Here is a 17,037-nt window from a genome sequence, read left to right on the forward strand (position 1 = left end):
CCATAATAGCAATCTAGCAGAAGTTCACAATGTACATTCGCCATGTGGGGTAGGCCAAGTCTAGAGAAGAGGGTGGCTTGTAGAAGCATTTGGGTGCCGTGATTACTTACGTTTTCTCTCATATTGAGATGTGATGATTGGTATATGTACTCCAATGCGCGAGAAACAGAGTCCCCCTGTACAGATTAGTTTCGCAGATGATGGGATCAATTTCGCTACGTACCGTCCAGAGACTGAGCTTCGCTTCATTGAGCAGACTCGCACTCAAAAGGTTGTACATTTTCGTATCCTTTGCTTTGGCCTTCAGGAAGGTCAAAACATCCCGCTCGCTACCAAGCATGCTCATGTAGCCTGCACCTTTCATCTGTTTTGGGTGGGCCTTGGCCATATGGTTGAGCCAGCTCAGGCTGAAGCTCAAACAGGTCATATCTTGATTTTCTCGAGCTGTCGCGATGGTCTCTGTAATGGCAGCAATAGCCTCGCCAAAACAACCAAAGTCTGCTTGTAAAATGGCCATGTGTAGAAGGGCGTACTGGTAGTGGATCTTCTCGCGTGTCTGCATTGCGTAGTCGTAATAGCGATGCAAGTTGTCAAAAGAAGAAGTGTAGTCCCCAGCTTTCCACGCATCAAAAAATTGAACGAGATGAGCCTGTCGATGGACTAAGCCTGAGGAGCTGACCATGCTGCGAAGCTGGTGCTTCATGTTCTCAGGAACGCGATCGCCAAATCGCTGCAAACGGTCCAGCTGAAAGTCAAGTATCCGGTCAAGGTCATCGGTACTCAGCCCCTCTCCTTCTTGTTCTTGGTCTTCCAAATGTCCATATGTGACCTCGTACAGATCATCGCCAGGTCTTAGACCCATCTCTGCAGCAACTCTATCCACACCACCAGAAGCGATTCCGGCTAGCCGCTTCGTCCATTGGGATGTAGGAGCCCTGTACTTGACAAACAAGGACCAGAGCTTCATTGCATCATCGAATTGCAGCCTTGTGAACTCCAGTCGCGCCCTTCGGACGAAGGCGCCCAAAGGAGAAGTCTTCGAGAGAAATATGCGATCTGAAGATGGTTCATCCTGGCCGTCCGCAGAGAGTGGCGTGCTTAGAAGCTCTCCAAGGTTATCAATCAAGTCATGCAATGCATCAAACGAACTCAATTCCCACATGTGTTTTAGGAACAGATCGAGGAGCGTCCGGCCTGGCATGCTGGACGTATGTCCTTGGAGGACATCCTCGAAAAGGTCAATCGAAAAGGCGGCAGTGTGCTCTGAGGATGCAGGCCCAAAGGAGCGGTGGCTCTGAGCATTTGACGTCGGAGGAGAGACTGTGTGAGAAAGTATGAAAGAAAGGATTGGTATCGTTGCGGAGGTTGGTAGTGCCGAACTGCAGTAAAGGCGGACCAGGACTAGCAGGCTGATCTTCTGGGCTGTGAGGTAGCGTGGAGTTGCCATTTCGGACGTTGTGCATGCGCGGTAGTCGACGGGGCTTGGCCAAAGATAAACGCGAGTTGCAAGGTATCATGTATCTTCACAGCAGTCGCGTCGTGTTTGCTGACATGGTTAAGGTGGGTCTCCGTGCGCGAATGGGGGTCACCGCGTCTATGTAAGAGAGAAGGAGCGCAAGCGCGCGGTCAGATGATCACGCGTCACCCGCGGGGAAAATGAAAGCGGATCCCTGCGAAAATACTCTGCAGAATGATGTCCGCAAAATCACCATAGTCAGTGCGAAATCATGTTTGCGAGAGATTGAGTGCGAATGCAGCCGAGTAGGCTTCGTACATTTAACTGATAATCTTCTTCGGCGCCTCTCCAGTGCCAGAATCCACTCTCCGGACACTTTTTGAATAGTCTCCATGCTTGCTATGCCAATTCGGCAGACCGCTGATTGCGCCCCCAAAGTTCTCTAAAATATGATCATCCGGGTGGCAGTTTGTTGCCCATATCTTGCTGATGCTCAGATCGAACGGACCTGGAATCCGGTCAATCAGGCTCATGCCCACAGTCCGCACCTTTTGTGTCAACATTTCGCGCTGTGGCTCGACGACTTGCCCATGGTTTGTCCGCACAAACTCAGCCCAGCGAATGAGGATCAGCTCCCACTCTCCCGGCGTCTTCGAATACAGCAAGTGCTGGTGGATATCGGTAGGCACAATGGACTCGGTTTGCACGTTGACAAAGTACTTGCGGCCATCTGACTTGAACTGGATGGCAATGAAGTTGTACCTCTCTACATCCCACAGCGACTTGCCGAAGATGGTTGCGCCCCGGTCAAGCGTCCTCCATCCCGCATAACCTGTTCTCTGGATGTGCGGCTGGTTCTGCGGTAGCTGGGTCGAAATCTTGCCGTGGAAGCGGGCGTGTGCGGGCTCCGTCTGCGTGACGGGGTGGTAGTCCAGGTTTGCCGTGGAGAAGCCGCCAATGTCCTTGTCGCTCATGCGCTTGCACCTCGCGATATCTTCGGGTTGCTCGAAGTGGATAAGAGGAAAGGGCTTCGTGGGCGACGTCAGGCCCTCGAGCTTGAGCGCTGCGCTAGTCAGTCTTCGCAAGCCGCGGTAGATGGCGATGGTGGAGCTCACCAAAGTTGGAGAGGCGCTTGAACTCGTCCAGGCTCCGCTTCATGAAGCCTGGCGCAAGACACGCTGTCGTTGGTCGCATTGTGGAGCTAGGGCCGAGATGTGTCTGTAGAGGGCCTGGACGAGGGCACTTGGAATGAGGCTCAGTGACGTTTCGCCGCGGTGGTCTTCGCCGGCCGCCTTGCCGCATCGGTCGCCATGTGTCTAAATTTTGGAGCCCCAATGTCATGCACAACACCACGATTTCACTGACATCACGAATGATACTTGCAAAAGCTACACCGCCCTCCGCCCTCCGCTCTTCCCCTCTTCCGTGCAGTTTGCCTGCAGCGCCTGCCCGGCCGACCTGATTCCTCTGTTCGCCACGCGCAATCCTCACCTAGATGACCCTCAACCACGCCGCCGAACCTGGCACTCGAGACGACACCTCGCAGCCCTTGCAGACGCTGCCGCCCTCGTCGCGCGAGCTTGGCGAGATTCTCCCACCTAAACTCCCAGACGGTGCCCCGGTGACAGCACAGGGACCGGCCTTTGCGAAGTCATGGGCGCATTTTGTCGCTGGAGGGTGAGGCAACCCTGATTCCGAGGGAAAGACTTGCGAGAGAAGACTAACTCGTCACAGCCTCGGTGGCATGGCATCCGCAACGTTGACAGCCCCCCTCGACGTACTTAAGACTCGTTTGCAGTCCACATACTACCAACAACATCTTGCTGCTATGCGTGCTGCTCGAGGTTTGCCTCCCATTGAAAGCATGTCTTTCGGACGCAGCTCGTTACTACACATCCGCGAAACAGGCGAAATATTGTGGCAGGTTCCAAAGGCCGAGGGATGGCGAGCGCTGTTTAAAGGCCTTGGGCCAAACCTCATTGGTGTAGTGCCAGCTCGCGCCATCAACTTCTACGCATATGGAAACGGCAAGCGGATCATCAGCAACCAGTTCAACAACGGACAAGAGGCGGCATGGGTGCACTTGTGCTCTGCAGCCTCTGCCGGGATAATGACTGGAACAGCAACGAACCCCATCTGGCTCGTCAAAACTCGTCTACAACTGGATAAGCACACACATGCGGATGGGCGAGGTCGCCAGTACAGAAATGCTCTCGACTGCACCATGCAGACGATACGCAAAGAAGGCATCTCTGGTCTCTACCGAGGATTGACGGCGAGCTACCTTGGGGTGACTGAGAGCACGTTACAGTGGATGCTGTACGAGCAGATGAAGCTGGCTCTGGCACGGCGAGAAGATCGGATTGTGGCCAGTGGACGTCCGCCGACCGTCTGGGACCAAACCGTTGCGTGGTCCGGCAAGGTCTCCGCGGCTGGAGCTGCCAAATTCATTGCCGCTATAATCACATATCCTCATGAGGTACGAGCTTGGCGACATCATCCGCTACCGCAATACTAATATGGGGCAGGTGGTCCGAACGCGGTTACGACAAGCACCTCAACAAGATGGACGACAGAAGTACACTGGTCTAGCACAATGTTTCCGCCTCATCTGGAAGGAGGAAGGCATGGCAGCGCTTTATGGTGGCCTCGTACCCCACATGTTCCGCGTGGTCCCTAGTGCTGCTATCATGTTTGGGACATACGAGGGTGTGCTGAAGCTACTCGGCGAGAGCAGTAATATGTGAGATACGCTTGTTGACCGCATAGACTCATTAACGGATGTACAAACACTTGAATATGCATTGAGTGGCGTTATGGAGAAGACCTGGGTGTTTTTGGGGTCTAGAAAGCAATGCATGTCACGGCAAAAAGAGGGCAATGTATAACGATGTACTTTTACGAAGACCACGGATCAGCACGATTGAATTGCATGAAGAAATGATGTGCTTGGAGTCAAAGCATTCAGATGGCCTCAGACTTAGAGCAAATCGATTCAAAAGAGGCAGGTATCAATATGATCAGCTTGAGACTAAAGAAATATTTGTGGGACACTCACTCACCGACGGGTGATGGCTTTCGCGCGACCGAGTCCAGTAGAGACAATGTCCGAAAATTTGCTTGCTCGTTAGGAGCTGAAGTCGCAGTTTTGGACATAATGGCATTGCGCCGGGCTAGCTAGCGTCTCGGAAGTCCGATGAGCACAGACTATGCCCGCCCATTGCGAACTTCAAACTTTCGACACTGCACAGCAATATCAAGGATCGCCTATACGATTAGCACCATGTCATCCAACCTTCCCCTCCGTACGATTCGAATACCCGCCCTTCGCAACCAATGCCTCCATCAACAGCGTCGGCACGCGCAATCGCCGCGCGCCTTCTCCACTACCAGTCCACAAGCATTCGCCTCAAGTTCCCCACGACTGCGAGGCGGGAGCTCTCTGGGTCAAGATAGAGCCATTACTAGAGCTGCGACGAGAACTATGATAGGACCAGCACCAAAGGTCAACGAAATCAAGGCGCAAGAAGAGGGTGCCTTGTCGGACGACATTGGGTTATTGCAAGATACGGTCGTCCGCGCGCCTTGGGGCAGATTGCCAGGCATGTGGACGCCGGGCTTTTGGGGCTACATGTGGAAGTTAATAAAAAGCAAGGGAACATCGTTGTACTCGTATGTTTGAATCAAGACACGCATCGAATACGACAGAAGCAAGACTACTGACGAACTGCCCAGGAGAATACTGTACAAACGCTGCATATACAAGACAGGGTGGGGGAGGTTCACTGCTATCGATGCAGGAAACAAGAGTTACATTAAAGACAGGGCGATGAACCTTTACATCCAGCTATATGTCAATTTCGCAAGGTAGGAGCGCCCCATCTCCGCAAACAAATGCCTCTGCGTCTGCTAAAACGATTCGACAGAGGAGACATGTCCCCCGTATCCCAATTCTGCCTTTCGCCGGTTCTCCGAAGCTTCCAGGACCGTATAGCCGCTCGCGGACCTCTCACAATGGAATGGCAACTAACAAAAACTCCATCCATGAGGATAGTCTCGCACCGCGCATCTTTGTTTGGTGAAGATCAGCCCGATACGGCTTACCGTCAAGCTGTAATTCGAATTGTATCCACTCAGAAGCTCACCGTAAAGCCCTCGGTTGTTTCTATGGGTACGAGTTCCAGCGTTTCCAAATCTGTGAACAGGACCAGGAGTCGAAAGAGCATCGAAGAATCTCACGAGGTGGACGGAGACACGGCCTTTCCAGAAAGCACACAGCCACGAAAAGTCGTCGAGTATTTCGTATTACAGCGTCGGGTCATCAAGGGACAAGAAGAGGACTGGAAAATCTGGGGCTTTACGCAAGCAAGCACGCCAGCCAAGATCGAGGATGATGAGGCTTATTGGCGGAAGACACTAAACTCGCAGGCTGCTGGGGCTTGAAAATAGGATCTGATCAGACATCGAACGCAAGAGAATTATTCTGTACTACTACTTCCACTGTATATCAAGGCACAGTATTGTTGCGGCTCACGATGAACGTTGCTATTGGATGTCTGATTGGGCATGCACGCGCACCAATGTCATGAAAATGGCTTTTAGCACATGCTGAATTCACTCCTGAAATGCTGGTGGAATTTTGTTAAATGCCAGGGACCTGAAAGAGCCACCCTCCCGTCATCCGTCGCATTCCGTTGACAAGACCTTTCCTGTAACCCTACGCCAACTCTGCTTGGTTCTCCTTGTTGTCGTGAAGTAACTGCCCCATACCGCGTTTTGCGATAGCCATCAAACACGGAGCAAGCAGTGGTTGACAGCTTGAGTAAGAAGGTTTCGGACTTAGAAACCATGGACCTACAGAGTTATTAGCATTTCTCTGAGCAATCAAGCAAGGGTGCAGTACTCACTTTGATAGTCTTTGTATCGAGGCCTAATCCCTCTTTCTTGTCTGTGAGAAAGTCCTGAACGTCCTTGCGCTGGTCGCCCTGGAGCTGAACTACCTCTCCCATCTCAACGTCCGTAACAATGGTGCCATTGCAGGCAAACTTCTTCTTGATCACCTTGAGGATCTTCTTCTGGTCGAACTTCTTGGGCAGCCCTTGGACTGTAGTCAAGGTCTTACGTCCATTGCGTTCTGGCAAAAGTCAGTTGGTGAGCGGAAACATGCGGCCGCGTGCATGAGGTGACGGGGACGGAGACGAGGGCGGTGAGATGAGTTCGCACGCTATGGCAGACCCAAACCAACGGCAACAAGTGATTGTGGAAGAATGGACATACGTTGTATACGAATGTGAATGTAGTCCTGCTGACTCTGCTTGACCTGGCCGGTATCTTCATCCGCTTCCGCGAACGGGTCGAAAGTTTTGAGATTCTCGATTGACATACGAGAACTGTTTCCGGCGCGCTTGAGGTGGGGCTGGATGTGCGACTGAGGTAGGCGAGTGTTGGGGCTTGCGTGGTTGAGGATGGAGAGTTTGTTGTTCCGTGGAGCTGTTTGGGCTGAGGGAGCGAGATGTTAATGTTCTTCAGGGTTGGGGAGGAAAGAGGTGGGGGGAAATGCGGTAACTGCGCCCCGCTAGAGTCCGTGCGCGGCGTGCGGTCTTGTTGGTGCACTTGCCAATTCGAGAACCATCGACTTCTTTGAAAGGATGATTCACATGTCATGTCCTAGAAAGTGTGCCATGGTCTGATATCATTTCGAGACAACACAGGCAACAAAGTAAGATGAATCCGAAAGCTGCTGAACCTACACCGCGGGACAACATATAGCCCGAGTCTACGAGGAGCTCCCACTGAACACCGTGTGAGGCGATTTGGTCAGACATCTCTTTACGCAACACGTGAATTCTTATCATGCTGCCAACGGAAAGGGCTTGTCTTCTGTTATTATCGATTACATGGAATAATGTACATGTTTTCCCAGGCCTGATCTTCGACGACTTCAACCTCCAATGCAAGTTATGCGCTCATGGCCCTGGTAACACTTACTCAAGAGGGAGGTGCTGCAGGCGGTGCCTCTGTCCCGGAAGCCATTCCGGGACTGCCTGGAGGTGGCGGCAGAAATAGCGAAGAGTAGCTCTGTGTCACGCAATCAGTCGTCGCATTTGGCGTTCCACAGCAGTAAGACTTACAACAAGAAGCGACATGGCTGCAACATGGTTAGTGGTGCGAACAAAACGCAGGCTGGAGACTTACCAGACATGCCAACCTGGAAGTAGGCGGGTGTTGAGGACGTTTTCGCCTGCTCTGGCGACTCAGCGAGCCATGATTGTATGGCAAAAACTACAGCAACCCTATGGCTGGTCAGCATGGGCGGTGACACGAATTTGAAAAGCCATACCAGCCGATCATCCTAATAGGAGCATGTGATGTCAGTCGTGTTTGCTTGCACAATTACCGGGGAAGAGCGTACTTGTTTCGAGTAAAGATCTGGAGCACAATGTCAGCCATCCGTGGAACATGGGGTGCAGCGCAGCACTTACAGCAGCCATGGGCAGCGTGCTTGCCATGGTGCCTGAGACCTTGGTCAGCGTCCAGATGCGGTGTAGCTAGAGCAGGCATGCCTTACTCGCCATGTCACCGTCTGACTTGTCCTTTGCCGGTTCGGCGTATGGCACAACTAGAGCGCCATGTCAGCACGTGACACGTGGATGGTGATTTCCAAGGTTCGCTGGATAGGAGACGGCGGCGGCACCAGCAGGTCGACGAAGCACGTACTGAGATCGGGCCGGCGCATGTCCTTTCGTGACGACATGATGGAGCTGATAGTTGATGTGCGGTTTCCAGAATATGTGCAGCCGCGAGTGGAGACAGAGGGAGTGAGGCAGATGGTGTGAGATGCGGTCGCGTCGTGTCGAGGCAGGCTGGCTTGTGCGTGTGCTTGGGCGCTGAGGGTCCGCGGCAGGCGTGTCTCCGCGCATCGGGAAATGTTGCGCGCTGAGCTGAGGCCATGGCATGGGTCAATGCCAGGACATGGCTTGCTAGAGGCTAGGAACGTATGAACCCGGCCCGCTCCTGATCTGATCGCTGCATCAGTGCATCTTAAGAGAGATAGCCTCATACCTCAACCCCTCGGCAGTCCCCGCCTGCCACGACTGCGCTGCATCTCTCGCAGCATCAAGCTTCACACACGCTCCTTCGGCTGGGCGCTGCTTGCCTCTCATCCATCACCCATCGCATCGACACGCCCACGGCCCCGTCAGCGCCCTGCCCCCGACCCCGTCCCCGACCGCGACCTCGGCCTCGACCTCCCTTCCCTCCGCATGCGCCTGATTCAAAGATGATGCCGCGCTGTGTGCGATGACTTCTCGTCCTGCCCTGGGGACTCATGGCAGTGGTGCGCCCTCGCGGAACCAGGTGCGGCGGCCCTCGAAGCCGGCCAACGCTCTCCCGCCCGACTGCATCGATCCCACGCTCGAGGACGAGAGACCTGCCGCCCACAACGGCGCCAGCGAGGCCAGGCCGCCGCCGAGAGGCAGGCCACACATCTTCTACAGCACCCTTGCCAGCAGTGCCTTCGACCTGCCCATCCACTCCTTCCCCTATCAACCCACCGTGAATCTCCCCGTGCCTCCACGGCCCGGTTCTCTGCACCTGAGAGATGCCTCCCAGCAGCGCCAGATCCTGCCGGGAGGGACAGGTGTGAAGGATGCGCCGAAGCTGGGTGTCCCCGAGACGGTGCCTATCCCGGTGCACTTTCCAGGCGAGAAGGCTGCGGACGTCTTCCCATGGACTGGTACCAATGCCGAGGATACCCTCTCCGAGGCGCTGGTCAAGGCAGGGGTGAGCAACAAGCCGCAGATTATGAACGAGACGAACACTGCCCGGCCATCGCTGTGGTCCAACCTCAAAAACAAGTCGGGCATTACGACGCTGTCCACGCTGTTCGTTGCCGTGCTGGAGAAGAGGCAGCAGAATGGCCGCCTGCAAACGCCCAACACCTTCAAGCCTCCGCCACGCCTGACGCTGCGAGACTCGACCCGCGAGGGGTGGCTCCACGATCTCGCAAACCCCACGGTAAGCCTCCGGAGGCTGAGCCGCACCATTCCGCATGGCCTCACAGGAAAGGTCCTGCTCGACCAATGTCTGAACAAGAACATCCCGCTCCCACGAGCTCTTTGGCTCGCCAAGTGTGTCGGTATCAACGAGCTGCGTGCGCACAAGCGTAAGGGCCAAGCAGGCACTGTGACCTGGGGCAGAGGTTGGACAAGCTCTGTAGAGCAATTCCTCGATAGTGTCATATCCACCATCGGACAGGGCGATTGGAAGCTTCGCATCACTTACGCGTAAGACATCGTAATCCAGCAGAAACTGCGGCTAACATGAACAGTCTACAATTGGCAACGCATTTGTACAAGGAACACCTTCTTGATGATGACCATTTCCTGGGTTGGATACCTTTTGGGTTGGACATGTGTTCCTCCGAGCGTCTATTTATATGGCTCCTCGTTGTAGCAGTTCCGCATTATTGGAATGACATCAGTTCCTGTCGGCAACGCGGCAAGCGCCTGGCAGAGTCGCTCCTCAATCATCTTGCCAAGGTATGGCTTGGAACAGTTTCCTGTTGACATGTAGCACACTAAGATTTCACAGCTCTCCCCAATCGAAGACCTTGCTGCACCTTCGACGGCGCTCCAATTCCTAGAGAACAGTCTTCTGAAGCTTGTCACGACTCGACCAGCATGTTTGCTTCTCCCGATCTCCTGGCCCAAGCACAGCGCGGCTCTCAAAGCCCTCGTAACCAAGCGGAATCTTCCTCAAACTGCGCAAGCTGTCGAGAAGCTAGATGGCAGGAACACTAGGCTGCTCTCGTTTGTCAGAAACGGTAAATCCTCATCTCGCACTGGTGCTGCTCGTGTGTTTCATAAGCTTGATTCCATCAATTACGCGGCTCCAATCCGGATCGAGGATCTATCCTACGAGTGCATGGAGATCACATCAAATGCTGTTCAGCTAATCTCAACCCTCTTACACTGGGCGTGCTCTTGTTACCGCGCCGGTTCCCACAGGATCTATTTAGCAACTCGGTTACTTCGTCGTTGGAGTCACCTTGGTGCAGATGTGTATGAAGGCATCATCGTTTACCTTCAGAGCATGAGTTGGGTAAAATCAGGGGAGATACACGTCTTGTTACGAATTGTGGCTGAACTAGTCCGCTCTAAACACTTCTCCGTGGGCCGCTATCTTCAGTGGCTCATAGCCACAGGATCTTTGGGATGCGATGCAAGTCTATCTTTGGTGAGTCAATAGTCAACACTCTCATGTTTTACGTTGGTCATGCTAACTTTACACAGCCTTCTTCGTGGCCGGTACGACTCATCACCGAGGTGCCGCTCACCGGACTATCTGACCAAGTGCGCACGCTGCGCTCTACGCTCCTACGAGGGACTGCTCACTCGACTGAGTTGGAAGAACAAGCTTTAGTAAATGTTAAACAAAGCATCTCACAAGCAGTCCCAGCAATTTTTGGTCTCAGTCTCACAATTCCAAGTCGTATTGAACTCAATTTTGCGAAACTCAGCGGGACAATTCGGCTCGAAATTGGAATCTGGTTGCGGCAACAGGTTGCACAACACGCAGAGGTGAATGAACAGTGAGTCTGAACCTATCTCCGCATTTCTAACTTGCCTAACGCAGAGCAGTGTACCGACCAAGGACATTTCCGTCGAAGAAACAGCTGCAGTGTCTTTGATTTCATGCTATGACTACCATGTGGTTAGGTCATACCTTGAGCAGTGCGAGGACCTAGCTATACTTGCTGATGTCATTGGTATCACCGCATCCTCCTTAGACATGGCCGTTCTTGCTTCCGTGGCGGACACTCTTCTTTATCACATGAAGACTTTCCGTGCCATAGGTGCCTTCGATCCTCTTCTGGGACGGCTAGCGATGCGATATGCAGCTATCAGGACGGTGAAATTTCCTGAGCGCGAGCTTCTTCTCAGTTTTCAGAACCTTGCTCGCACAGCGCAGCCGGACGGCCAACTACTGCAATTACTAGCATACGACTTGAGTCGTCTCGATCAGAAGAACGCTGTTGCAGCCTGCTCACCTGCTTCCGACAACATGGGAGAAGTCATGCAGCACGCTGGCACATGCTCTGACGATGAGATTGAACGAATATTGTCAAGTGGCACTAGTATGGATCAGAATATGATGTCCCGTGTACTCCGTAAGCTTGTCCGCAACCTCGAAGAGCACGTAGACAAGGGCTATCGGCAGTTCGAAAATCACCCGGCTTGGTTCTGGCGGCTGCGCAACTTCGATGAAGCAACCTTTGACGTGGTGCTTCGTGAATGGTTGGAAACCAGTATAATGGCTTGTCAGTTGCACATACTGCAGATCGCCATTCCTCCTTTGGTCGCCTCGAGCTGCATGGAATTATCGAGTTTTTTGGACATCTTGCGTAGTTGCCTGGCAAACGCGAAGGCCACACAAGTCTTGGAGCCTGCCACTATTGCCATAGACTTGCTACGCTTACTTCTCCCGTCAGGATTGTCGGCCATGTCTTGCTCATCCCAAGATGCTTATCGATACCGGACTGAGCAGTACAAGCTGTGTTTCACCTCCGACACACGCATCATACATTGCATTGGCGAGGTGGCGGATTTGGTCTTGTCGACACCGTCGAACTCAATGCTGCAAACCGTATCCAGCCTGCTAAGTAGCGAAACAGTCCTGTCGATCGTGAAAGAACATGTTGTTTCTGACCCGGATTGTCTCTCAAAGATGAAGACGGGTCAATCTGGACAAGCATCGTTCAACACATGTTTCAAAACTTTGTTGAATGGCCTCCTTGATCCCTCTGGACAATGGTGTGAGTACCAAAGCAATGTCCTTATTTTCAAACCAGGGCTGACAAGTATCACAGGTCTTGCCGACATCTCTCCGGAAGAGCAAATAATTGCCGTTTTCAAAGCTGCCAGCGAGCTTTCCTTACCACTCTGCCAAGCTATGATTGAACACATATTTGCGTCAAGCAGCGCACTTGATACACATGCAGTAGATCGACTCTCAGTAACTGTATTGAATGCAGTCAGGACATCGATGGAAAAAGATCAGTCGCAGGGACTAGAGTTACTCACAAACCTTGAAGGTCCTCTCGCAGATAAGGTCAGAACCTCTAGACACGTTTTGGAAGAACGTCATCGTTGACATCTTTAGATACGGAGCCACGCCGAACGCGAGGTCCTTGATGCATCATACTTCCTCCTCCGTGGTTCGACAGATGGTATTGCTAGTGATTGCATTGTCACCGCAAAGATGATGCAAAAATACCTCACAGTCATCGAGCTCACTATGGGTGAAACTCCACAGGCTGACGAGCAGTTTGCGATGCTAGCTGCTCTGACAGATCGTTTTAAGGGTATTTTTCACGCTTTGAGCGAATGTGGTGGACTTGGAACCCCCACTAATCAAGCCACTGCTTCGCCGGTCGTCCAAGTGTATGCATGGTACAGTCCTCGCCAGTTTAGTATCAACTTGAGCTAACATATTGCAGGCTGGCAGCACTTCTTAGCCTCGTAGCTTCACATGGACCGCAACTGTTACGCAATGCAACGCAATCACACCAGGCTGCTCTGATGGTGGCACTACAAGACATCGTTACGCACGCCAGCCTAGAGCTGTTTCCGTCCATAATCGAACATGTCTTCGACGTCTTGATTGTCTTGTCCGATCACATATCTGAAGACGTCCGCAATCAGATTGCTCGCCTAGAGAGTGCAAAATCGACCAATTCAGATCGAGCTTACTTTATCCATAGCCAAAAAGCTCCTATCGACGGTTGGCTTATGTTGACCAAACCTGTCATACCTCCGCTCGAACCCCCTCAACCGCCAAACCCAAATACGACACAAAATCAATCCTCCCCATACCAGAGCCCTCAAATGACTTCCAATACGGCAGCACCTCAACACCGTTACTTCAACCAGCAGCAGCAGCAATCGCAGACATTGCAACCATCACAACAAACGCAACACATGCGTACATATCCTCAATACGCGCAGCACGCCGCGCAACCGAATCGACATCTGCCAGCTCAGCTCCAACGTACACCATCTCATCATGCTTCACTCTCGCCCCTCCAGCAAATGCAGCACATGCAACAATTACAGGGGCTCGCACAACAGCGCGCCTCGCAACCCTCACCAATTCACTCGCAGCGGCCGACTTCTGTAGCGAGTCCCGGTGGTATGGGAGGTCTCGCAGGCGGCAATGCAGCGCCTAGCAAAGCACACACATCGTATGTGAATCAGCAAAGAGACACCCAGCAGTATCCATTTGTACAGCCTCGCTGGGAAATCCTTGCTGAGAGTTCAGGCAATCCAACTCTTAACGAGACGGCAATCAGCTTGAGTCTCTTCGGGGCTAGAAGAGTGTGAGCAGACTAGTCATTATCTTTCATGCTTCTGGCAACATCCATCGCAATCAGCCTCTCGTATTCACCTCGTTTGGCTCGGGTTGGGCTTCGAGCGTCATGTACGAGGCAAGCGTATGTCATTTGCTTTTTCTTTTATAGTTTTGTGGATCATGAAACGACAGATCTTGCATGGAACTGGCGTCTTGTGGGGTTATGCATGGCTACTGCATTACAACATTGGAGTTATTACACATCACACAAGGTACATGCACACACAGGTTCTTCTGATAGAGTGGGCCCAGTTCTTTCATTCATTGGAGGGATGGTCAATGGTTTTTGGACGTCCGACCACAGTACAGCTCCGCTTATATACCTCTAAGAAGTACCTGTTTTCGAGACCACTTTGCTACTGAGAAGGTCGGTTCAGGATGCACTCCTAGTGCAAAGCTCCTTGAACTTCTCATCCCAACCTTTCGCCATTGTGATGTTCTTCAAGTTCTTTTCAGGATTCGTCCGCTGAGAGACGGCCCACATGTCGAATGCCATCATACCTTCGTCTCCATGCTCGTCCTCATCTCCAGATACAGGCCTATACACCGGGACGTCTTTGCATTGACCCACAAACTCGTCCAGAAGTGTAAGTGTCTGATTTGAGCACGACTGATGAGGGTCGCCGTAGCCGGGGTATCGCAAGATGGGTGGCGCACCGTTGACCAAGCGGTATCGCGTTGTGACATTGTTGAGCGTATATACGAGTGGCTTCGCATCAATAGACTGTGGGAACTGAAGACTACTCTGATCAAAGGCTTTCAGGAACGCGGGGTCGGAGTTCAACTGAAAAGCCAGTCGTCTCGTGCGCTCTGTGTGCGTCTTGATGATGCCAATCGCTGCCATAGGAACGTAGCGTACAGAGTCATTGTCATCTTCCTCGAAGCCGGCAATACCCGGGCTTCCTTTATGTAGGAATTGCTCCCAAGGCTTCAATCCACTCACCCACGGTCCCGTGTTATAGGCTCCCGCTGGACCCCACGTTTCTCCGCTTGGCGTATGTATGAGCTGTTCCCTGTGCACTTTCCTGCTCTCGGTACCATGTATTACTCTGTCTACAAGCTCTACCGTAGCTTTGAAATCGGACTTGAATGAGTGCGCAGCAGCTAGCGCAATCTCGCTGCCGGAACCCGTAACTCCTCTTGCCAAGACTGCATCGCAAGGAAACCAAACGTGCATCTCGTGCCAGATATCAAGCAGGTAAAACCAGAGTCCGGACATGACACCATTGTCGTACATGAGGAAGTCGGCGAAGTAGTCGAGTAGACGACAGGCGCCCTCCCAGAACGTCGTGGAGAATGCTTTGGCACATGGAGTGCAGGGCCAGTGGTCTTCAGACTGTCGATGAGAGCATATTCGATGCTTGAGCAGTAATTTGATGGACTTGTAGATGGACTCAAAGTTCAACTCATTATTTCCGTTGATATAGAGCGTTGTAAGAACCGTTTTCTGGGAGTGGTCGTGGACGAGAATGATGGGTGTATCGGGAGGAACAGGAGGAAGCACCTTGGGTGTGTACTGCGATCGTAGCGACTGCATAGCCCCGATCCGTGTCTGGTAAATTCCTACACAATGTGGAAGCTATGTGCGTGGTAGAGGGGCGAGAAAGGTGAGGCTTGGGTTGTATTGACAAAGAAGCAGGTTGCTAGGACAGCTCACCTGACGACGGGCGTTTGCTTAGAATTTCTGCGCGCACGCACGTGGCAGAGATGTAAACAAACTTAGGCAACCATGATTGAGGACTCATGTATTGCTTGTGCCATAATTGCCGGGATGCACCACGAGCTCGTGAGATGAGTCACTCGAAGCTCTACGGCCTAGTCTATAGTTCCACCACAGTTCATATGTACCGCGACATCCTACTTAAAGTACTCATCCTTCCATGCTGCATGTTGCTAAGTAAAGCTTCTTCTAGTGCCGACTGGCTGATACCCGCATCTACAAGGATTAGCAACAGGTCTTGTAGCAACAGGCTGTGTTCCATACCATCGATATCGCTAAAACTACTGCCCATACTTGGCGTCCCTTCACTTCCTTCCTTTCCCAACTTTGGACCTTTCTGCTTTGGGCTACCTGGCCCATCTAGTTCAGTGCGCTGGATGGATTGTGGTGATTTTGGGGTCGTTGTTCCTGAGATTGGAACAAGCAAGTCACTCTCAGATGTTGAATTCGTCACTGAAGATGCCGTCTGTTTAGTACGTTGTGATTGCTGACCGACCATGTTTTGTCGGAGAGGTCTCGCATTTTGAGATCCATCGTCTTGTCCTGTGTGCTGACCTGCCTTGACACTTGATTTCGACCTGATGTCGTTGACATAATTCGTACCTATAGGCCGCCGGGTGATGGACGCAAAAGGTAGGCTCGAGGCGCCATGCAAGCCGGAGTTCTCAGTGCCCTGACTCCCTGATTTGTCTTTAAACGAAGACAGATTTCGAGACTGCTGGAGCTTGAAGCGCGGTGGCCTTTTAAAAAGCTGGCTCCGGTGGGCTGGGTGATCTGTATCTGACGATGAAGAAGAGCTCGAAGATAATGAGTCAGGATCGCCCGGCGAGTCCAATGTATCTGTCAATGTGCTTGGCGGAGCAAGAGCCGTAGAGAGTCGGTCCTCTGATCTGGGGCTGGGTAAAACCGGTCTTTGCAAGGTTCGAGTCGATTTTGGCTGTAGCGGGGGTTGCTGGGCAATTGCGCGAGACTGGGTGATGGTGTTCGTTGAAGGCGTCCTCGATAATGGCGGCGCTTTTCTGATTAGTGGTTCTATCTTATGATAAAAGAGCCTGTATTCAGCGAGCGACTTACAGGTAACAGTGGGTTCTCCTCCGCGTAGACTGGGACTTTCTCTCTGACGGCCCGAGAGCGCGGAGTTACTCCTTTGCGCTATACAGGTCTTAGTGTGAGTCTTAGCTGCGAATCGTATAGCATACCTCCGGAACCACCACTTCCTGTCCTGAGCATGGCTATGCCACCCGGGGCAGTCAAAGTGCTTGCATCATTGGTAGACACAGGTATACCAGAGCCGCTGACTTTCTTCATCTGGTTTCGTACATGATCTAAATGACGCTCATATAGCCAAGCAGCTTGTTGGAGAAGGAAAGTTGGTGGCACTTGGAATTTATCTGCTCTGTGTCGGTTTAGTCGCTTTGATGACAATCATTGATCGGCAGGTGCATACAGC

The 17,037-nt window shown here is 52.4% G+C and overlaps 9 protein-coding genes across 9 annotated transcripts; 3 read left to right on the top strand and 6 right to left on the bottom strand.

Annotated features, from left to right (window-relative positions):
- Positions 1–13: 13 nt before the first annotated feature.
- SNOG_00380 (hypothetical protein) lies at positions 14–1,447 on the bottom strand (the record flags this gene model as incomplete). The annotated part of the gene is made up of 3 exons (XM_001791015.1): positions 14–60; positions 111–176; positions 265–1,447. 3 exons carry the CDS (start codon positions 1,445–1,447, stop codon positions 14–16), a joined length of 1,296 nt encoding a protein of 431 aa, XP_001791067.1.
- Positions 1,448–1,741: 294 nt separating this feature from the next.
- Positions 1,742–2,650, bottom strand: SNOG_00381 (hypothetical protein; the record flags this gene model as incomplete). Its single annotated transcript, XM_001791016.1, has 2 exons — positions 1,742–2,519; positions 2,572–2,650. The coding sequence occupies 2 exons, from the start codon at positions 2,648–2,650 to the stop codon at positions 1,777–1,779; spliced, it is 822 nt and encodes a 273-aa protein (XP_001791068.1). The 3' UTR covers positions 1,742–1,776.
- Positions 2,651–2,951: 301 nt separating this feature from the next.
- Positions 2,952–4,203, top strand: SNOG_00382 (hypothetical protein; the record flags this gene model as incomplete). Its single annotated transcript, XM_001791017.1, has 3 exons — positions 2,952–3,133; positions 3,191–3,935; positions 4,033–4,203. 3 exons carry the CDS (start codon positions 2,952–2,954, stop codon positions 4,201–4,203), a joined length of 1,098 nt encoding a protein of 365 aa, XP_001791069.1.
- A 151-nt stretch (positions 4,204–4,354) lies between these two features.
- SNOG_00383 (hypothetical protein) lies at positions 4,355–4,612 on the bottom strand (the record flags this gene model as incomplete). Its single annotated transcript, XM_001791018.1, has 2 exons — positions 4,355–4,404; positions 4,519–4,612. 2 exons carry the CDS (start codon positions 4,610–4,612, stop codon positions 4,355–4,357), a joined length of 144 nt encoding a protein of 47 aa, XP_001791070.1.
- Positions 4,613–4,739: 127 nt separating this feature from the next.
- On the top strand, positions 4,740–6,058 carry SNOG_00384 (hypothetical protein; the record flags this gene model as incomplete). The annotated part of the gene is made up of 3 exons (XM_001791019.1): positions 4,740–5,128; positions 5,192–5,323; positions 5,383–6,058. The coding sequence occupies 3 exons, from the start codon at positions 4,740–4,742 to the stop codon at positions 5,897–5,899; spliced, it is 1,038 nt and encodes a 345-aa protein (XP_001791071.1). The 3' UTR covers positions 5,900–6,058.
- SNOG_00385 (hypothetical protein) lies at positions 6,038–7,281 on the bottom strand (the record flags this gene model as incomplete). The annotated part of the gene is made up of 4 exons (XM_001791020.1): positions 6,038–6,310; positions 6,364–6,560; positions 6,734–6,872; positions 7,207–7,281. The coding sequence occupies 4 exons, from the start codon at positions 7,279–7,281 to the stop codon at positions 6,296–6,298; spliced, it is 426 nt and encodes a 141-aa protein (XP_001791072.1). The 3' UTR covers positions 6,038–6,295.
- A 52-nt stretch (positions 7,282–7,333) lies between these two features.
- SNOG_00387 (hypothetical protein) lies at positions 7,334–8,240 on the bottom strand. The gene is made up of 6 exons (XM_001791021.1): positions 8,025–8,240; positions 7,939–7,970; positions 7,869–7,885; positions 7,797–7,808; positions 7,639–7,749; positions 7,334–7,531 (listed from the first exon to the last, which is right to left on the bottom strand). The coding sequence occupies exons 1-6, from the start codon at positions 8,029–8,031 to the stop codon at positions 7,441–7,443; spliced, it is 270 nt and encodes an 89-aa protein (XP_001791073.1). The 5' UTR covers positions 8,032–8,240; the 3' UTR covers positions 7,334–7,440.
- Positions 8,241–8,755: 515 nt separating this feature from the next.
- Positions 8,756–9,745, top strand: SNOG_00388 (hypothetical protein; the record flags this gene model as incomplete). The annotated part of the gene is made up of 1 exon (XM_001791022.1): positions 8,756–9,745. The coding sequence occupies one exon, from the start codon at positions 8,756–8,758 to the stop codon at positions 9,743–9,745; it is 990 nt and encodes a 329-aa protein (XP_001791074.1).
- A 4,495-nt stretch (positions 9,746–14,240) lies between these two features.
- On the bottom strand, positions 14,241–15,404 carry SNOG_00389 (hypothetical protein; the record flags this gene model as incomplete). Its single annotated transcript, XM_001791023.1, has 1 exon — positions 14,241–15,404. One exon carries the CDS (start codon positions 15,402–15,404, stop codon positions 14,241–14,243), a length of 1,164 nt encoding a protein of 387 aa, XP_001791075.1.
- Between the last annotated feature and the right edge of the window lie 1,633 nt (positions 15,405–17,037).

Source organism: Parastagonospora nodorum (assembly GCF_000146915.1).
Source record: "Parastagonospora nodorum SN15 chromosome Unknown scaffold_1, whole genome shotgun sequence".
In the NCBI taxonomy this organism is placed as follows: Eukaryota; Fungi; Ascomycota; class Dothideomycetes; order Pleosporales; family Phaeosphaeriaceae; genus Parastagonospora; species Parastagonospora nodorum.